Below are 22,204 nucleotides of genomic sequence, written 5' to 3'. Positions count from 1 at the left end.
AAAGATGACAGGGAAAACCGGTGTACCCGGGGAAAAACCTGTCCCGCCTCCGCTTTGTCCAGCACAAATCTCATATGGAGTGACCGGGATTTGAACCACGGTTTGTGATACTGTATGCATGGTATTTCAAAAGGGAAGCCTGCAGAGTTGTGACTGCGATAGATGACACCAATCTTCAAGATGATGTATGTTGGTATGTTGACTATAGTGAAGTATTTCGTCGTTGCCGGAACAAAACCTCCTATGTGATAATATTTTTGGTGATATACTGACCCGCAGCAATACGTCATGAAGAGCTAGAATGCCTTGACAATGCACACACAATATTGCACCTTAGCTGACAGAACCTTACCGGTCTAACTTCTAAGCTAAAATATTTCACATAGGAGGATTTGTCCCGGCAGCGACGATTTGCTATATTCACTGAACTTCTCGGTAATCCTTTAGTTTGCGGAGTACTTGATGGACCAAATTTCTTGATCGATATGGGAAATATTCCTTGAGCGCAATGCTCGTATGTGGACTAAATTTGTGCGAATTGGCTAGGTAGGGTTCTAAGGCTAGGTGACTTGAACTATAAGATGGCTAATGTTGGAGACCTTCTCCTGATGCAATTATGCTCGGAGACTCCATCTATCCTTTAAAATCATGACATATAACACCAGTAAACCAAGATTTTGCTAGTCCATCTCAACAGAGATTTTTAAGGTAAGGTAAGGGTTATTCTGTACGAAGGCAGGTCCGAACCTCCGCAGAGGTTTTTGTGAACCGGAGTTTACTTGCGGTAGGGTGGCCAGTTCCTTTCCGCTCCTCCATTCCCTTACCCCCCACCAACAGCGCGTGGCAACCCATCCAAATCCTGACCACGCCCAATGTTGCTTAACTTCGGAGATCTCACGGGATCCGGTGTTTCAACACGGCTACGGCCGTTGGCAGATTTTTAAGAGCATATAAAATATAAAAGTCAAAAGAACAAGGATGGTTATAGAGTGTGCAATAGGCTGCCAATAGTTGACGCTTTAACTCAAGCACTTTCCGCAAATAAACTTTCCTCTCTTACATTATTTTCACTACTTTTACTCATTCCTATATGTATGAGTCACAACAACGAAAATATCAAGCGAACCTATCGAACATATATGGATTAATAGTCGGTTGGAGTCAAGCACCAGCTTAATGCTACGAACAAACACAAACCAAGAACATTCCGTCGCTGCCGGGACAAAACCTCCTACGTGAAATATTTCAGCTTAGAACTTTGGCTGGTGAGGTTCTGTCACCTAGGGTGCAATATTGAGTGCATATTGTCAAGGCATTCTCGCTCTTCATAATGTATGTGCTGCGGGTCAGTATATCTCCAAAAATACTGCATTATCACATAGGAGGTTTTGTCCCATCAACGACGATATGCAACAAACCGATTCTAACCTTCGTATGCAATAGCTGACTGATGAACTAATGTCATGACTGAAGACATTTATTACTCATGTGTAAATATTTATGAAACAGAATTTGGTTAATTGATAATTATTTTTATGAGTTCTAATATTATTACTTAGTTTTATGAAACAGGGCCCACGTCATCTGTTTCGTACAAACTATGAGAAGTTGATCCACGTCATAAATAAACAGATACATAATTCAAATATAAATGAAATTATGAATTTTCCACCGAACTTATTCTTGGCTGCCAGCATTTCGCCGCAGTGTGCCAATTTGGGCTCGTCGGTTGGTAACTAGCACACCTAAAAAGACGCGTGTCTAGTGCATATACTGTAGAGTTCCACTGCGTAGGCTATTTGGAGCCACAGGCAGTACCAATGCACTATGATAGGCTTGATCTCTATTACGAAACAGATGCCTGATAGGCCATCAAATGATGTAGATCTTGATTCCCATATGATACCTGGGTGTGGCACTGGTAAGATTTCAACAAAAGCGCAAAAATACTGTTTTGAACAATCTTAATGTCTCCTGGATTCAGTTCTTTATAACGGCATTTTTGAAATACTACGAATATACTATTAGGAAATGACTACTTCAAGTCAGGGTAGTTCTCATGTTAACTCCTCTTCAGCACTGGCTAAATCCCATGAAATTATGCAACTTACCTTCAAGTAGGACTAAAGGAAATTTCTAAAATTATATAAGAGAAAGGAAAATTCAAGAACGACTGTTATAAATTATTTTTCTTTAACCCCAATATCGTTAGATCTCAGACCATGACATTCACGGCTATAGATTTACAATGATGATAAGGAGTACGCACACCTGCACGCACTCACGCACACATGCAATGGTTTCATTAGCCTCTGATATTTCTATACCAAGAACTTTCATTTGTCACGCCTGAAAATATCGTGGAAGAAGAGATTTCAATGTAACTTAGTAGCAGTTGTATAGTAGTAGCAGTTAGTAGCCGTTGAGTACGTTTTGTTTTTCAGTATTCATCTCCCCTGTGGGTGTGGGGGATGTAGAATAGCACTCACGGTAACAACTGCCTGTCGTAAGAGGCGACTAAAAGTGGCCCCAAGAGCTCTTAACTTGGGAGCGTGGGTTGATGACCACAGGGCTTCTAGCTGAATCCTGGCATTGCTCCTCAGTATCATTTATCCTATCTGGCCTCCCTTGGTTATTGCTTCTATTTCTATCATTTTCACTCCCCTCGTGGCTCTTCATATGTTTTGGTCTCTACATTCATTTCTCAAAGTGTCGGGTGCCTACCAACGTTTCCTTCTGATTAATGTTAATAGAGGGTGGTTGCCCAGTTTCACTTCTTCTTAAATCAATAATCACAACAACCACATCAGTATTCATCTACAGTGAGTAAATATAATAATAATAATAATAATAATAATAATAATAATAATAATAATAATAATAATAATAATAATAATAATAATAATAATAATAATAATAATTAATAATAATAATAACCTCCCTAGCGTAACGTTTAGTGCTATTATATGTCGTCCTTGCGGGCCCGAGTTCAATTCGCGGTAGTGCCAGAAATTAAGGATTGGCAGGAGGGCTAGTATGTTTTTGATTAGGTAAATACAGCTCACCTCCAATGGGGGTACGCCTGAGAAGAGCTGCACCACCTCGGGATGAGGTCATAAATTTACACTTAATAATAATAATAATAATAATAATAATAATAATAATAATAATAATAATAATAATAATAATAATAATAATAATAATAATAATAATAAGGAGAAGAATACCGGTAATACCAGATGGCAAATAACTGGATAAATAAATAAATGGAGCTCTGCTGGGCGATGTATATATGAGAACAGAAGATACAGTATGTAAGTACACTCAGGGTAGTCTAGTGTCACCGGTAGTAGCTTCATGTGCTGGTGGACTGGGATTTTCCCAGTAAAGCAAAAAATTCGGAACTGTATTCTTCTTCTTCTTCTTCTTTCCGGTCTTTTCTCTATTTTATTTGCGTTGGCACGAGAAGCGAGTTTGGCCCAGTTATACGGCCGGATGCCCTCCCTGACGCCAACCCTATATGGAAGGATGTATTCACTATTGTATTTGTGGTATTGGTAGAGTAGTGTGTTGTATGTAGATGAAGAGAAGCATATTAATAATGAACACAAACACCCAACCACAGAGACAAACGATTTATTCATACTCAAAATTCCCAGCCCGGTCCATAATCGAATTTAGACCCCTCTGAATCTAAGCCCAATACGCTGAATATTCACTCAAGGAGCTGTAGAAATTCAGAACACCGGGCGAGTCGGTCGTGCGGTTAGGAACGCGCAGCTGTGGGTTTGCATCCGGGAGATAATGGGTTCGAACCACCCTATCGGCAGCCCTGAAGATGGTTTTCCGTAGATTCCCATTTTCACGCCAGTAAAATGTTGGGGATATACCTTAATTAAGGCCATGGCCGCTTCCTTCCCACTCATAGGCCTTTTCTCTCCCATCGTCACCATAAGACATATCTGTGTCGGTACGACGTAAAGAAAATTGTTTGTTACAAATTCAGAACGGGTTTGAGGTTCTGAAATAAATTGCACTATGCCTCAAAAAGGAACTAATTCAGATCACATGGCGCAACAGACCTGATCGGTCTTGGCCTACCAAGCGACCGCTGATCAGCCCGAAGGCCTGCAGAATACGAGGTAACGCACGGTCAACTCTACGAAACCTCTGCGCCGCTAATATTGCCTTTCTGCACTGGGCCCGCTATCTCATAATCACATAGCTCATCACTTTTAACCTCGTAGGCTAGATTATCCCCGAACAAGCCCTTAGAACCAGGTTTAAAAATACTTGACCTATCCAGGAATCGAACCCGGTGCCTTAGAGTACGATACCCGTAGATCCTGTGATCGGCGGATGTCACAAGTAAATACAATTACAGAAAATGTAAGTACATAAATATAGCAAACTCCGACTTTCTAGAAATAGACTTCCCAGATTTCCCATAGGCGAGTTCTTGTTTATGTTACAGTATCCCTGATACATCCTCAGCTACGTATGTATATATATATATATATACGTGTGTATGTCTACCACTTAGCCTCATTTCCTGATAGGAGTTGTGGAATGAGGTGAGATGAAGTTATACGGCATGTTTTAACGGCCGGATGTCCGGCTCAATAGCTGGCTTACTGGCCTTTGGTCCAGAGGGTCTCGGGTTCGATTCCCGTCCGGGTCGGTGATTTTAACCTTCATTGGTTAAAACTGATGGCTCGGGGGTTAGATGTGTGTGCCGTCCTCATCACTAGAACTCATCACATATAGGGCCCCATCCTCACAGACGCGCAGATCGTCTGTACGGCGTCAGCTCGAAAGACCTGCACCAAGCCTCTTCGGAGGCCACTCGTCATTGTATATATACGGCCGGATGCCCTTCCTGTCCCCAACCTCATTGAAGGAGCTAAAGAAAATGAACAGAACGATGCTGAATGACATTGGGTTACGAGGTGGAAGGAATCTGTTGTGGCCTATGAATAGGAACAGTCCCAGAATTTGCCTGGAGTGAAATAGGCAAACCAAAGTAAACCGTTCTCACAACAGCCAATGGAAGGGTTCGAACCCACGCGTCTCCCACATACAGAGCTTGGCTCTATAGCCGTAGCGCATTCATTCATGCGGCCACTCCACTGGGTGAAATCTCCTCAGCTATGATTTTGGAATATTTAGATTTGTTTTTGGCATTTATTGTAAGCTCACTGAATCAGAAACTATGTGACCCTCTCATTTTTATTATTTATTACAATTAATTCCAATGAGCCTGCAGGCTCATACAGACGAATTGTACAGTTCATTACATTCTGATGGACACTTATATAGCTAAATATAGATTAATTATATACGTATGAAATAAGTAGTGAGCATATAAACACATAGTCAGTTCGAACATAATGAAATGAATGATTGCATGGAATATCAATGGTTGATGAAATATCGAACCGAAGTACTTAGCTTCGAATTATTACTGAAAAATGCCTAAAAACACCAACTTAACTAAGGAAAATGAAAATCCACAGCTTGTTTCAAGTCATTCGACTGGATCCGGAATGGAATGAATGAAGCCCCATCTAGCGGCGAGGATAGGAATTGTGCCATCTGCCGAAGCCTGTCGCACTCCTCTGAAGATATGATTAATGACTGGCAGATGAAATCGAATTACACTGGAGAGTGTTGACAGGGAAAACCGGAGTAGCCGGAGAAAAACGTGTCCCGCCTCGGCTTTGTCCAGCACAAATCTCACATGGCGTGACCGTGATTTAAACTACGGATCCCAGCGGCGAGAGGCCAGTGGGCTGCTGCCTCAGCCACGTAAGCACTCCAACTTAACGAAGGTGTATTTACGAAATATTTACATTTCCTTTGCGTAAAGCAACAGAAGTTGAAGGGGTACGTAGTTGCCGACACTTCACATGACCTTTTGTGAGTACGTTCTTAATTAAAACCTAGTTTTTATATCATACATCATTATAACTTTCCCACAATCATCGTTGCACTTTTCTTTGTTTCAAAAGTTGATACTTTTCTCACCTCCACAGGCAGGCTAGTAAATATCTGGATTTCAGAGAAGTTCACCATCGACTAGAAATAGTACTGCTCCAAAAACAAACCCTGGTGGAACACTATACGTTGCACTATTCGCTGAGCTCCTACAATTATTAAGCACTGCATATTATTTTTATATCAGAAAGATCATTTTCAAATAATTTCAGATCAACACCAACAACTCCTGCGTTCTGTGACATAGCTAACCGTCTTTCTAGATCTACGGTAACGAAGGCCTCCTTTTTTTTTTTTTTTTTTTTTTTGCTAGGGGCTTTACGTCGCACCGACACAGATAGGTCTTATGGCGACGATGGGATGGGAAAGGCCTAGGAGTTGGAAGGAAGCGGCCGTGGCCTTAATTAAGGTACAGCCCCAGCATTTGCCTGGTGTGAAAATGGGAAACCACGGAAAACCATCTTCAGGGCTGCCGATAGTGGGATTCGAACCTACTATCTCCCGGATGCAAGCTCACAGCCGCGCGCCTCTACGCGCACGGCCAACTCGCCCGGTAAGGCCTCCTTTAGATCTATAAATAACCCACCAGCAGTATTATTACAATCAACTGATATTTGCAGTGTTTTAGTTCTCACCGAAGCCATATTGTGCGACGCAAAATAAATTAATTTTTTTTAAATATGAGAAATTGATTTTAAGTACAGTTTCTAATATTTCGGAGAACAAACGAAGAATGGAGACAGGCCTATAGTTACTAGGATTTCTCTCATCACTTTCTTTGAAGTAAGGGACTACTTTAGCTTCTTTTACCTCGCCAGGTAATGCACGAAATACCAAGGATTCGTTAATGATATCAGTTAAGACACCGCTTAACGAATCCTGGAATACTTTCAGAAAGGTAGTAATTGTACTATCGTGGCCACAGCTACTCTTGCTTTTTATATTTAATATGGTAGATCTTAATTACTTTTTATCGGCTGCATATACTGAATCATACTGATCATATAATACCCATTTCCCGTAATCTCGGACACCACAGATCCAGGGAATGGTATTGGTTATTGTAACCTTCCTTTGCACTGTTTAACAAAGTCAATATTCTGTGGCATAACTGAAAAACTCGCAGTAAAAGCACAAGTAAGAAATGAGGTGCCCGGAAAACATCATTAAACAAAATTTAACATTTGTAAGTGATTTAGAAGTTGAACAGAGAAAGAATGGCCTGAAGGGAGTGTTAGAAGTATTATTGTAAGAAATGAAACTTCTCGAACATGCTATAGACGTCCATTGATACCCCAAAAGCATGAACCCCCCAAAGAGGTCACCACAGTAGTCATCCTCTGAATCCTACTGGGAAGGGTACAATACATTTAGTAGAATGAGGTGTAATTAGGAGCCCAAAGACTTTGAACACTTTGGGAGCAAATGCTGAAGCTAAAATGTTTGCAATATTTACAAAAAAATTACTAGTTAAATCCTCGTCTTACTCTTCTTGCTGGCATTTTCCGCAATTCAATGAAGTCGTCACTTGATGAGAATTTAACCCAGTTTTACAACCGAACGTCCTTCCTGACGCCAACCCTGTGTAGAGGAATGTATTGCGTGTTACTGTGGTAGCTGGTAGTGTACAGTGTTGTAAATGGATGAAGAGAAGTGTATTAAGACGAACGCAAACACCCAGTTCCCAAACCAGAGGAATTAACCGTACGCAGATAAAATATTTGGCCTGGACAGGAATCGAACCTGAAACCCTCCTATCCGTAGGCCAGTTTGCTTAACATTCAGTCGAGGAGCCAGAAGAAAACTATTCGTTAAATAATTCACATAATTCCTGTCTGTTATTACCTTGTAATTTATTTGTAGTGATGTACAATCATCGCTCTTCGTTGTTATTTTGTTATGTGTGACTTCTTCCTTTATTTTACATGTTTATTTTCTTTCTGATTGTGAATTATAAATTTTTCAGTGTAATTTTTAAGCTCCTTTTTATTTCGTAACATTGGTTGGATGCTTACGATATTTCTGATTGAGATAAATGTTATTCATTTGTATAGGGGTTTTTCAGTTTTGTAGGTGGAATGACATGTCATTTAATAAGGCTCAGATGTTTAGGAGATATCCGTGGTGAGCTGCAGCTTCTACTGGCTTTAGCATGTGTCCTAAGATCTGTGTTTTTTGTCTGTGTGCACTAAGTGGTAGTTGGCCGACAAACGAATTATACATGATTTCACTCTTACTACTCGTGTCCTTTATAATTTTGGAGTTATTTATTTATTTATTTATTTATTTATTTATTTATTTATTTATTTATTTATTTATTTATTTATTTATTTGGCAAGGTGAAGGTACACAGGCCTGATGTTCAGTTATATTACTAGGTTTATTACTAGGCTTATTTCAAGCCATTTTAGTTCTCAAGATTGTGATTGTGATCTGGAATTTGGCAGAACAATGTAAAAAAAGATATGATGATCACTTGTATAGTTACTGACAACTGATAAATAATTTCATATTTCAGAATTATTTGTCGACCCATAATCCATTATAATGCGTGTAGTGTGAGACACCCGTGTTGGGTATTCATTATGATATTACATGAAATCATAGCAATAAAGAAGGTTCATGCAATTTTCTTTTTAATTAATCAATTGTTAGGATTGTTACGGGGATACCGTGGTTTACAGAGATGTAAGGAGGTGCGGTCATGAATGGGTGGATAGAGAAAAGGTCAAATTTTAATTTAAAACTTTAAGATCCGAAATTGTATTTCTTCCCTTGTTTTATCTTTCCTTTTTAGTGTTTAAACTGCCTTAAACAATAACAAGTAACAATAGAACAATGGTCAGCTCGTGAGCTCGAGAAACAATATTAGAAAAGACTAGAACAATCAGACAACAACGATTTAAAAAAGTGAGCTTGTAGCTCACAAGTTACAAGTTTTACAAGAGCACAACTGCTCCCTTCAATAAATCGTCAAGGAGACTGAGCTCCAAAATTTACAACATTTACAAGGAGCGTCTTTGCTTCACATACTTACGTAGGAGACTATTCTCCAAAATTAACAAGTTTCAAGCCTCCTCCAGGCACAAACTCACTTTTACACAACAAACAGTATCCACTGTCTTATCCGTTCAACAGTCTGAGTTACATTTAAATAGGAAATGAATGAGAGTGGTAATGTTTAGCAGGGGTAATACGTACCCATTATACATGGCCTAAGCCAAAAGGATAAGGTTAAAGTTATTGGCTGAAAATAAAAATGTTAGGAGGCGACCACGTGCACTCCATAGAAATTCACTTGAACATCATTAAAACCCTATGTGGGCTTATGGCCCGACGTTACATAGGCTAAGCCTATACTACGGAGATGACTAGATGGAGAGAAAATCTAAATTACAAAAGGAAGATATAAATTTTAAAGTTTACGAAATCATAGCAGCTCAATAACAAGTTGAAGGGGAATAAAAGAGGATTCCCACATTTTATTCCCTAAGTTAAACTAAGATCTTTATACTAGGTTTCAAGTTTTACATGGACAGAGTTACATTAAGAACGGATCTTGAAACCTTCCCTTCAAACTAAAAGATGTCTGCCATTACCTTGAGCTGGTGGGCCTTCCGAAGGTGGACGAACACACTCTACTGTTGGACTGAAGGGATCAAAAGACAACCTGGCCCAAAAGGTCCGAGCTTTTATAGCGGAGAGGAAGGCTCCAGAATTCTCTGGGCCGGAGCCCTGGACACACCCAACGTTTTGATTGATTAATAAATTAAATGTACAATATTCCCTATTGGCTACAGTATTAAACAGGCGGGAAGAGATAGAAGTCCAGATAACCTTAGAACACCAATAACAATCTACAAACAACTCAGTTTACGCAACCCAAGGATACCAAAATACTCTTTAAATTAAATTGTCCATCCTCTCACCAGAGGAAGCACATAAATTGACAGTAGAAATATCTGACGATAAACGTTCAAACTTTTTCCACTGGAGGCGCTCGTTTTAAATGTGCGGAGTTGGTGTACCTCCGGCACAAGGATATCAACATTGTGTCACCAGAAATATCCACAAATTCATGTGTGACTTAGAAAGTTTTCAAGTGATGATAGAAATAGTGTGGCTATAAGAGTATGCTATCATTAATCGAAGGAATTTCTGAAAGGAGAAAATATAACGTGAGAGCTTCTAGTTCAGTCAGTGAAACAATCCTTTCTACGAACTTGGTTCAGTGGCCGCCTTTTAACTGCAGAAGATCTGCATGTTCTTCGTTCTATAGTATGGGAGTTACATGTGCATATTGTTCCCTGCAATATCTTTGGCTTATCCAGCAAAAGCCGTGTCAAGGGAGTGTGACATCTACTGCCTAAACTATTTGGAGCGAGGAAGGCAGACGACACTGCTAGCATATGAAGGTTATTCGTGGTGTTTGTTTTATAAAAGAGAAACTTGTTTCCATTTTTATAATATCAAGAGAAGCTGCGTATGTATTTCCATGATATTATCATTGTGTTACCAGTGGAGATTCTGTGTTGCCTGTTAATAAATGCCAAATGGAATCATTAGAAACCAATAGGAATGCATTTCCATTGTGACGAGTGCTTATAAGAGCAACTGCATTGAGATCGTTCTCCTTTATTGAATTTTCGGTCAGCGCGACGGATCCTCCCGGCCTCAATGCTTGAATTTCTAGACCGCCGCCGCTATCTCAACGTCAGACAGCTCCTCAATTGTTCCGTCACCAGAGTGGACCTCCAAATAGTCTTCAGGTTAAGGTTAAGTTCCCCGATCTGACCGGTTGGCCTTCGAGTAATGAAATATTGTAAATTAGTTTTTGAATTGTCCGCCTCTGTTGTGTAGTGGTTAGTGTGATTAGCTGCCACTCCCGGAGGTCCGGGTTTGTTTCCCGTCTCTGACACGAAATTTGAAAAGTGGTACGAGGGCTGGAGACCGCGTCCACTCAGCCTCGGGAGGTCAACTGAGTAGGGAGGGATTCGATTCCCACCACAGCCATCCTAGAAGAGGCTTTTCGTGGTTTCCGACTTCTCCTCCAGGCAAATGTCGGGATGGTACCTACCTTAAGGACATGGCCGCTTCCTTCCCTCTTCCTTGTCCATCCCTTGCAATCTTCCCTTACCGGGCGAGTTGGTCTAAGGACCGGGATTTTAAATCGCAAAAATTCTATTTTACGGCCGGATGTTCTTTCTGACGCTAGGACTAGGGATTTTAAATTACAGTATACGCGATATGAAGTAAGATAAATCTGTTGTAGTGGGTTTTATAACCGGATGTCTTAGTAAATCCCGCTGCCGACACATAGGCTACTCCTGTCGAATAGCGCCAAAGGGCCTGCGTAAGGCTTAACGTCCCCATCCGACAGATGAATCACCATCAACATCTTTTACCAGCAATCATTCCCGCTACTTCTTTCATGTCCGTTACTTCTAACTTATGAATAAGATATAGAGATAGCGGGTTTGAACCCCTACTGTCGGCAGCCCTAAAATAGCAAATGCTAGGGGGTGACTGGCCGCTTCTAGCCCTTTCCTGCGCGATCGTCAGTCTTCTTGTCAACATGTAATTACAAGAAACATAAGGCTCTGTTTTACAGCCGGATGCCCTTTTTGACGCTAGGACCGAGATTTGAATCGCGGTATCTATCATTTTATTTCTGTAAGTGTCTGACTTGAGTGTATGTAGGAACAAGGTCATGTGTATTTTTGCTGAGATAGCATGTCACATCCGTTTACGTTTCGCAAGCCGTAGCAGAAACTCACAGTACTGCTCCCATTTGGTCTTATAACTTGGAGGAGACAACATGCGTATAAAAAATATGATTTATTCTTTTACCTCCTCCCTTTTTTTTTTACATGTAAGTATCTTAGGTTAGTATCTCGCAACATTCTTGTTCGTGTGTTTCGAAAAAGAGTGACGTGTATGCGTATATCAGTGTTCTGGACGATAACCCGTGTTGTGATGTATTTGCAATTACTGAGCGTGTTAGCTGTGTAACCGAGCGAGTTAGCTACGCAGTATGGTTTTTTATTTTCACATAACGTGTATCAGTGTTCTGGTCGATTACCCGTGTATTTGCAATTACTGAGCGTGTTAGCTGTGCGGTAAGTGTAACCGAGCGAGTTGGCTATGCAGTAAGGTTTTTTAGTAGTTTTTGATTTTCGTACAAGACAAAGCAAATCATGGAAGTTGTACTTTTGCTATATCGTTTACTGAGCGAGTTGGCTACGAGATATGCGCACAGTGTGTTTCCGTAGTTTTGATTTTCGCACTAGACAAATCGTTAAAGTTGTACTTTTGCTATATCGTTTACTGAGCGAGTTGGCTACGCAGTATTTGCACAGTGTGTTTCCGTAGTTTTTTAATTTCGTACTAGGCAAATCATTGAAGTTGTACTTTTGCTATATCGTTTACTGAGCGAGTTGGCGACGAGATATGTGCACAGTGTGTTTCCGTAGTTTAATGATTTTCGCACTAGGCAAATCATTGAAGTTGTACTTTTGCTATATCGTTTACTGAGCGAGTTGGCTACGCAGTATGTGCACAGTGTGTTTCCGTAGTTTTTTATTTTCGTACTAGGCAAATCATTGAAGTTGTACTTTTGCTATATAGTTTACTGAGCGAGTTGGCTAGGCAGTTTGACCACAGTGTGTTTCTATAGTTTTGGATTTTCGCACTAGGCAAAGATTGAAGTTGTACTTTTGCTTTTTTGCTATGGGTTTTACGTCGCACCGACACAGATAGGTCTTATGGCGACGATGGGATAGGAAAGGCCTAGGAGTTGGAAGGAAGCGGCCGTGGCCTTAATTAAGGTACAGCCCCAGCATTTGCCTGGTGTGAAAATGGGAAACCACGGAAAACCATCTTCAGGGCTGCCGATAGTGGGATTCGAACCTACTATCTCCCGGATGCAAGCTCACAGCCGCGCGCCTCTACGCGCACGGCCAACTCACCCGGTGTACTTTTGCTATATCGTTTACTGAGCGAGTTGGCTACGCAGTATGTGCACAGTGTGTTTCTATAGTTTTTTGATTTTCACACTAGGCAAATCATTGAAGTTGTGCTTTTGCTATATCGTTTACTGAGCGAGTTAGCTACGCGATATGTGCACAGTGTGTTTCTATAGTTTTTGATTTTCGTACTAGGGAAATAATTGAATTTGTACTTTTGCTATATCATTTAATGAGCGACTTAGCTGCCATATGCATAAGATCGCGTTGTATGTTCGATAACGCTATACCTTGACAGAGCAAGAAGTGGAAAAAGGAGATTATAACAGTCGCTATCTTACGCAAGCTGTTCAGAATTCTAGTCTTATTTTTTTTCTTAGAACAAAGGTATCCCCAGACATGTTTTATTGTGTATCGTGTTCTAAACACATCAATCAATGTTCTGATTACATGTTAAAGTTAACGACATCGAGTACAGTGTTCGATTCTAGTCTTGTTATGTTCCAATCACTTCATTTTTAATCTGATCTTCTTAGAACAAAGGTATCCCCTGACATGTTCTAAACACATGTTGTATCGGGTACTTTGTTCGATTCTAGTCTTGATCACTTATTTAGTGATATGAAGACATCAATCAATGTTCTAATCACATGCTGAAGATAACGACATCGAGTACAATGTTCGATTCTAGTCTTAATCACTTATTTTGCGACCTAATCTTCTTAGAATAAAGGCATTCCTTGGCACTTTCTAAACACATGTTGTATCGAGTACAGTGTTCGATTCTAGTCTTGATCACTTATTTAGTGTTCTCAACACATCAATAAATGTTCTAATCACATGTTGAAGTTAACAACATCGAGTACAGTGTTCGATTTTAGTCTTGTTATGTTTCCTTTGTAATCCGCAAGTCTAAACATGCACAATTATGTTATCGTTGCATACTCATGCCTTGCCGATGCATGCTCGATAAAACTATGCCTTGACAGAGGAGGAGGAGGAGGAGGAGTTAGAGGAGGTAGAGGAGATGAAGGAGGATGAGGAGGCTCTAACAGCCGCCGCCATCTTGTATAGTAACCTCTAAGCGCTAATTAGCGTCGGGAAGGGCATCTTGTCGTAAACTAAGGATAGTCTCCTTCAAGATGGTAGATGAGAGGTTAGGTTCGCGTATGCACTGAAGTTTTACTGTTTAATGATGATAGCTAACGGAATTTTTCAAATTACCCACCACCACATTTCAAAGGTATGTGGCTGAAGATAGCAGCACGGTGCTCTGCTGATGAAAGGTGGCAGCTTTTCAAAAAGCACATAGAATTTCAAATTGCTGCCACCACATGTTAAAGGTATGTAGCAAAATATAGCACCACGGTCCTTTGTTGATTAAAGATGGTCGCAGCTGCACGTGGAATTGCCCGCTAATATGATAAAGATAGCAGCACGGTGTTCTGGTGATTAAAGATGGCAGCTTGTCAAAAAAGCACATAGAATTTCAAATTTCCGCCATCATATTTTAAAGGTATGTAGCTAAAGATAGCAGCATGATGCTCTGTTGATTAAAGATAGCCGCTGTCAAAAAGTACGTGGGTTTGTAAAGCACGTAGAAATTACCGCCACCATATTTCAAAGGTAGTAGCTAAAGATAGCAGCACTGAGGTTTGCGATGCAAGATGGTGGATGACAGCTGTCAGAAAAGCACGTACAATTTTTCAAATTACCCGCTCGTAAGGTTTAGTTCCGTAAAGATAGCAGCACGGTGCTCTGTTGATTAAAGATGGCGGATGAAAGCTGTCAAAAAAGCGCGTTGAATTTTTTTAATTGCCCGCTACCCCATTTCATGGGTATGTAGCTAAAGATAGCAGCACGATGCTCTGTTGATTAAAGATGGCCGCTGTCAGCTGTCAAAAAGTACGTGGAAATTACCGCCACCACATTTCAAAGGTAGTGCCGGAAAGAGGGCAGCACTGAGGTTTGAGATGCAAGATGGCGGATGACGGCTGTAAAAAAGCACGTGGATTTTAAATTACCCACCACCACCGCGATAAGATTTAGTACCATAAAGAGGGTATGATAATGATAATTGCCCACCACCACGTGCCTATAAAGTTTAGTGCCGTTAAGATAGCAGCACTGAGGTTAGCGATGCGTTGTTATTGAGGTTCTGTGCCGTTAAGATGGCAGCACTGAGGTTAGTGATGCAAGACGGCGGATCACAGCTGTCCAAAAAGCACGTGGCTTTGTTTACAAATTCAAATCTCGCGCTAAGATTCAAATTTCCCGCCCGTGAAGTTTAGTGCACTGAGGTTTAGCCCCGTCAAGATGGCAGCACTGAGGTTAGCGATGCGTTGTTGTTTAAAGATGGCGGATGACAGCCGTCAAAAAGCACGTGGCTTTGTTTACAAATTCAAATCTCGCTCCAAAATTCAAATTTCCTGCGGGAGGAGGAGGCCTCTGCGGATGACCGGTGGCGGTGGTGGACCCTGAACTGTCCACTTATACTACTCCTATAGATTTTCATTTCCATGATTTAATTAAATTTCGCTGCTCTACCACTATAAGCTGGTACTACCTTTGTGACGTCTCACAACTGACACGTATTTATTAGTAACATATTTTAAAAATAAACTATTGTACGAAGGAATGTACTTTTGTCTTAAAAAGGTTCCTTTCAATTCATGACAGATCACGATTCATGTTCCCAAAGTAATTTCAAAACTTACGACTCGAGGAAATAATTAATTTCGGCTTCAGATACAAAACAGGAATATGAAGCGTTCATGTTTTCCTAACTCTAATCATCAGCTTAAGAGGAAGCTTTCATTTAATAAGTAAGTAATATTCACCCTTAAAATCCCTGTGTAAACTGAATTCTCACTAGTAGCAGCAAATTGTAACATGTCCTAACGATAAGCAGATCCGCAATTTTAGCATGATGCCTTCAAGTTTCATTATTCATGGTGTTGTTATATACCGCCACTTAAAGCAAGGAAACATCCCCATTTGCCATTAATTAGAATAAGAGTTAGTGAACTGGTCTCGACAAATGTCGGAAGTATTGTGGTATAATTTACCTTTATTACGTGCATAATTATTTGAGGTTTGTGATTGGCTCAGACTGATAGTGATGCCCGGGACTTGTCAAATTAATAATAATGATAATTGAAGAAGATGAAGTAGAAGAAGGAGAAGGTGGGTTCAAACCCCACTATCGGCATTCTTGAAGATAGTTTCCTGAATTTTCCCAACTTCACACCAAGCTTTACTTAAGGCCGTGGTAACCTCCTTCCCAGTCTTTCCTGCCTCCTCGTCACCACAAACTGTCTGAGGTGATTCGATGTTAAACCATTAACTAATCCCATGGCACTACAACCCTGAAGGGTTTTGGCATACCAAGCGACAGCTGCTTAGCCCGAAGGCCTGCAGATTACGAGGTGTTGTATGATAAGGCGTTATTCTTGGCTTTGTAGACCGGGGCCGCTTTCTAACCGTCAGATAGCGCCTCAATTCTAATGACGTAGGCTGAGTGGACCTCGAACCAGCCTTCAAATCCATTTTAAAATCCCTGACCTGGGCGAGAATTTAACCCGGGGCCAACGGGCAAGAGGCAGGGACGCTACCCCTACACCGCGGGGCCGGCCGATAAACCACTACCAATAGTAATACTTTTGTGGCATGAAGTAATTTGTTTATATATAATACAGTGAATCAGAAACGTCATACTTATTTGTGCATTACGAATAATATTAATAACAATAATATATGACACACTTTTACGAATAAATAGTGGAATTACGAAGGAAGTATTTTCATTATTGTAAAGCCTTCATACTTTGTACTTCTTGCTTACCTTTTAACAAAATCTCTGAACAGTTTCTAATCGAGATTTTTGTCGCTATTTGCTTAACGTCGCACTAACACAGAGAAGGATGGGAAAGAGATAGCTCTAGAAAGGAAGTGTCCGTGGCCTTAATTAATGCACAGCACTAGCGTTTGCCTGTTCTGAAAATATGAAGCCACGTTTTTAAGCTATATCTAAGTTATACTGTGCCATTAAACTGTATAATAGGTCTGAAGTCTAGAATTTTGTTAATGAGAGACTACATTTTGAAGAAACGAATATGTTAAAAAGTTGTATTTCCCAGACTTTATATGATTTTGATAAATTTACATGTGGGATGTGTACCACGAAGTACTGAACTGCTGTAAAAAATATAGAAATCTGCGTCTTATAGTTCTTAAAATGTTCAAATTTTTTTCTATTGGCTTTACGTCGCACCGACACATATAGGTCTTATGGCGACGATGGGACAGGAAAGGGCTAGGACTGGGAAGGAAGCGGCTGTAGCCTTAATTAAGGTACAGCCCCAGCATTTGCCTGGTGTGAAAATGGGAAACCACGGAAAACCATCTTCAGGGCTGCCGACAGTAGGGTTCGAACCACTTATCTCCCGAATACTGGTTACTGGCCGCACTTAAGCGACTGCAGCTATCCAGCTCGGTCTAAAAATGTTAGTTTTTAGGAAAACAATTAAACGTTAAAGTTATCATAATTTAAACTACACTGAAAAATTAAACCTTCAAATCACAAGACAAAACAACCAACCACTAGTTACTTGCCTTTCAAAATTAAACATTCTAGAATTATCTAGCGATAGCTACAAACACCTTCTACATACAATCATCCCTTAAATACTTAGCTTTGAACCGTGGAATGTCAAAATGTAAAAGTTTTATTTGAATGGAAATATGTTTTCAAAAATGAAAATGATTTTCGTAATAAATTATGTCATTTTAATCAGCAACATCCAAATGATATAATGAGCTACGTTTCATAAAATATATTCTTCACATGTTTGCCTGTAATCCCAGTTCAAGATCTTCAACTCAAATTTAAATTCGTGGCAGAGCAGGTACCACGGAGATGGCCCGTTTCACTGTACCATAATAGCCTGCTTCCTTCTTTCTTCATTCACGGGGCCTAACGTAAGATTGCTCTGTTTCGGAGCACAAGTAAGCGACATGTTCATGTTCCACGAGCTCGCGGCTGCGCGCGAGATTTACTCCATATTTACGGACCCTTAATGACTGGCAATAAATTTCAGGTATGGTTTACTGGTAAGAGGCTAGATTACAAGCCAGCAAGCAGGCACGTAAGAAAACAACTAGCAACGTATGGAGAAGCGAGAGAAGCCTCCGTTAGAAAATAGAAGCTTCTTTTTTTGGCTAGTTGTTTAACGTCGCACTAATTGTCGAATGCGCAAAGACGGGAAAGGGCTAAAATTTAACGGCCATGGCCTTAAGGTGAGCCAGGTGTGAGAATAGGAAACTGCGAAAAACCATCTTCAGGGCTTTGGACGGTGGGATTCGAACCCACTATCACCCAAATACAAGCTCATAGCTTCGCTACCCGAACTATGTGGACAACTAGCTCGGTAGAAAGCTTCCTTTTTTTTTTTGCTAGGGGCTTTACGTCGTGCCGACACAGATAGGTCTTATGGCGACGATGGGATAGGAAAGGCCTAAGAGTTGGAAGGAAGCGGTCGTGGCCTTAATTAAGGTACAGCCCCAGCATTTGCCTGGTGTGAAAATGGGAAACCACGGAAAACCATTTTCAGGGCTGCCGATAGTGGGATTCGAACCTACTATCTCCCGGATGCAAGCTCACAGCCGCGCGCCCCTACGCGCACGGCCAACTCGCCCGGTAGGAAGCTTCCTATTCGTTCGTTTAAACACTTTCTTGGATCACTTGAACTAATTCATAACTGTATTACAGGAACTCTTGATTGCGCCGATAGGACTGTAATATGCGAAAGAACCAAATTACCAACTAGATATTATAGAAAAATTCACACGAAGTATCGAAATATTTCAAGTATAATTTAACAAACTTTCCCAGTGCTCATGCTCAAACTTCTTTCTGTGATCTACATGGGCACCTTTGCATCTGTACTAGAGTCGTTACTGTGCCCACTCGCAGGCGAACATGCTTTTGTAAAGCTAATAATAATAATGTTATTGGCTTTACGTCCCACTAACTACGTTGACGGTTTTCGTAGACGCCGAGGTGCCAGAATTTAGTCCCGCAGGAGTTCATTTACGTGCCAGTAAATCTACCGACATAAGGTTGACGTATTTGAGCACCTTCAAATACCACCGGACTGAGCCAGGATCGAACCTGCCAAGTTGGGGTCAAAAGGCCAGCGCCTCAACCGTCTGAGTCACTCGGTCCGGCCTTTTGTAATGCTGTGAGATGTATCACTTCTATTTGGAGTTCTGTGGTGCCCATTATTTTCATTTTTAACTGTAACTGTACCGTTTCTGTTCCTTCTGCAGCCCGTAAGATTAAGCCTTGGCTTTGTATGTTTACGTTTATCCTTCTCTACTGCCTCCATCCTGCACGAACAAATAGAGGTGAACAAATTATACGACAGCCTTGTGTCGGTAGATTTACCGGCATGTAACAGAAATCTTGGTTGATAAAATTCGCGCAGAAACTCGTAAAAGTAGCTCGTGAGATGTACAAACAATAACATTATGATTCTCTTTATTATCATTATTAATAATAATAAATAATGTTATTTGTTTTACGTCCCACTAACTACTCTTTTACGGTCTTCGGAGACGCCGAGGTGCCGGAATTTAGTCCCACAGGAGTTCTTTTACGTGCCAGTAAATCTACCGACACGAGGCTGACGTATTTGAGCACCTTCAAATACCACCGGACTGAGCCAGGATCGAACCTGCCAAGTTGGGGTCAGAAGGCCAGCGCCTTAACCGTCTGAGCCACTCAGCCCGGCTATTATTATTATTATTATTATTATTATTATTATTATTATTATTATTATTATTATTATTATTATTTACTTCCAACCTAATTGTCAACGATATGAACGGAGGGTTTGGTGTCGACATTTTGTCCTACAGGCTTATTCAACGTGTCGGAATCTTGACGACGCGGTCCTGTAGCATTTATACACTCACAAATGTCACATATGATAACTGATTGAAATCACCACCTTGGTACCACGGGACCAAGAACTAAACGACTGGTCCATTTAAGGTCAACTGTGAATTACATATCTAAAATTCAGTACATTTCCAGAATCATCTCTCTTTAGATACAACAAAACCTTCGACTACACGTAATTTGGTCTGCGAGTTCTTTACAACACCAGTAAAAGATTTAATGAATTCTAAGTTAATAAACGAGCAAAAAAGCAAGGTCTTCTCCGTACAGGCCATGAAGGCCTTTGGAGGGGTGGAAGGTAAAGGCTTCCACTATTCGTAACCTCGGCACTTGATGGGGTAGAGTGGTTATCCATACGCTCGGCCGCCTTTGCCCCCAGAAATTAACCTGGTACACATTTTTGGTGTAGGTTGAGTGAACCTCGGGGCCATATGCACCTCCGGAATCGAAAATCTCACTTCTTAAATTTTACGACATCCTGACGGGGATTCGAACCCACGTCGTTCCGGGCGAACCGAGCACGCCTTTACCGCCTCGGCCAGGCAGCCCCCTTGTAAAGTAGCGAAGTTTGCAATACGAGTAGTACTCATCTGTCTGCTGATTGTCATATAAACATAACTAAGTCAATCGTTTCCCCTTACCTTCCCCCTCTCGCTGAGCGATTCTGAGTAATCTTCTCCCATGGTCGAGTTCAGTTAGTATGCCTCGGTCGGATTGTCAGCATCCATACGAGCTTATGCAGTGGCTCAAAAAAGTATTGGTCTGCCCATAGACGTGGTATGAACGGAACAGTATATGGCAAATAATGGTACATATAATGGAATAACACGTATGTAGATATGTAGGAAGTCGAGTACATCAGTAGGTTGAATATGGAGCCAAGGAGATTCACGCTGTTTGCAAACGGACCAGTAATACAACGGCGTGCGTCAGTATTGGTCTAGTAAACAATATCGACGTGACATTGTGCTGTCTGCCGCAACTCGGGCTCATTATGTCTGTGCTGACACGTTGGAAGGTAATATTCAGCACTGTTTCCGCGTTCATCTAGCAATTGGAAGGAAAATGAAAGAAACAACCGTGGAAGAAAGGAGGATTGCAGTGCGACTATTTCAAAAAGGTAAATCTTTCAGGGACATAAGTGAACTTACTGGATGAGATGTTTCAACTTTGAAAATATTGTGTACAGGTACAAAAGAACAAAGATAATAGAAAACAGACCGAGAAGTGGCCGCCCTTTGAAGTTATTAGCACAAGAAAAACGGCAAATTGTGCGTGTAGTGACCAAAATCCTCAACTAAGTGCGCCGAAAGTAGCAACTGCGTTACAACAAGATGTTGAAAGCCCGTAGAAAGCCATACAGCAGTAAGACTAACAGGAAGAAGAGACTTGCGTACGTTAAAGAGCACAGAAGTTACAGCTATGAGGATTGGAAGACAGTCGTTTTTAAAGATGAGAGTAAATTTCCCCTCTTCAGGTCAGACAGAGGAGTGACTGTGTGGAGGAAAACGAATTCTGAACTTGAAGAGAAGAATCTGACAGCTACTGTGAAATATGGAGGTGGTTCCCTCATGGTATGGGGTTGTATCAGTGCGAATAGTGTAGGTGAATTAGCCTTTGTTGAAGGGACTATGGATCACAAAGCATACATGAACATCCTCAAGGCATATTTTCCATCAAGTGTACAAAAAATGGGTCTCTCAGGAAAGTATACGTTTACGCAAGATAACGACCCCAAACACACAGCCCTGAACACGGATCTATGGCTGTTATATAATACTCCGCGTTGGATTGAAACTCCGCCTCAATATCCCACCATCAACCCCATCGAGAAATTGTGGCATTATTTGGAGAAAAACGTGAAAAAGCATGCAATATCAAAGAAAGCTGACCTGAAAGAAGCCTTACTCACTAAATGGAATAACATACCAAAGGAAACTACGGAAACCTTGGTACGATCGATGACAAATAGGTTAGATGAGATTATAAAAAGGAAAGGAGGACCGAGAAAATACTGAAACATTCGCGAGGGATCAAGAAATCGCGTTATGTTAATTCAGACCAATACTTCTTTGGTGGCAAGTGAAAATGATTGTTTTAAGTTATGGTTTTTTAGTTATATGGATATTGAAGAATTATGCCTTTTACATTGAGAATATTGCACAAGATGATAAGCAATCAACGATTCTAGTATACGTCAATTTTTATCATCATTCCATTCGATAGCTCGTCCTCACATGTAGCATATCCCGACAGACCAATACTTTTTTGAGCCACT

At 40.8% G+C, this 22,204-nt stretch overlaps 1 protein-coding gene across 1 annotated transcript in view; it reads right to left on the bottom strand.

Moving 5' to 3' along the window:
• Window positions 1–20,609, bottom strand: part of Gfrl (Glial cell line-derived neurotrophic family receptor-like) — an 846,523-nt gene extending 825,914 nt beyond the window's left edge. Inside the window, exons 1-2 of the mRNA XM_068226097.1 lie at window positions 20,568–20,609; window positions 9,597–9,732 (exon numbers count right to left, since the gene is read on the bottom strand). Coding sequence (XP_068082198.1) covers window positions 9,597–9,732; window positions 20,568–20,609 — 178 coding nt within the window. The remainder of the gene's footprint in view (window positions 1–9,596; window positions 9,733–20,567) is intronic.
• Window positions 20,610–22,204: the final 1,595 nt, after the last annotated feature.

Source organism: Anabrus simplex, chromosome 2 (genome assembly GCF_040414725.1).
Source record: "Anabrus simplex isolate iqAnaSimp1 chromosome 2, ASM4041472v1, whole genome shotgun sequence".
Classification (NCBI taxonomy): domain Eukaryota; kingdom Metazoa; phylum Arthropoda; class Insecta; order Orthoptera; family Tettigoniidae; genus Anabrus; species Anabrus simplex.
Note: the sequence above shows the minus strand (reverse complement) of the source record. Positions and strands in the feature narration are given on the sequence as shown.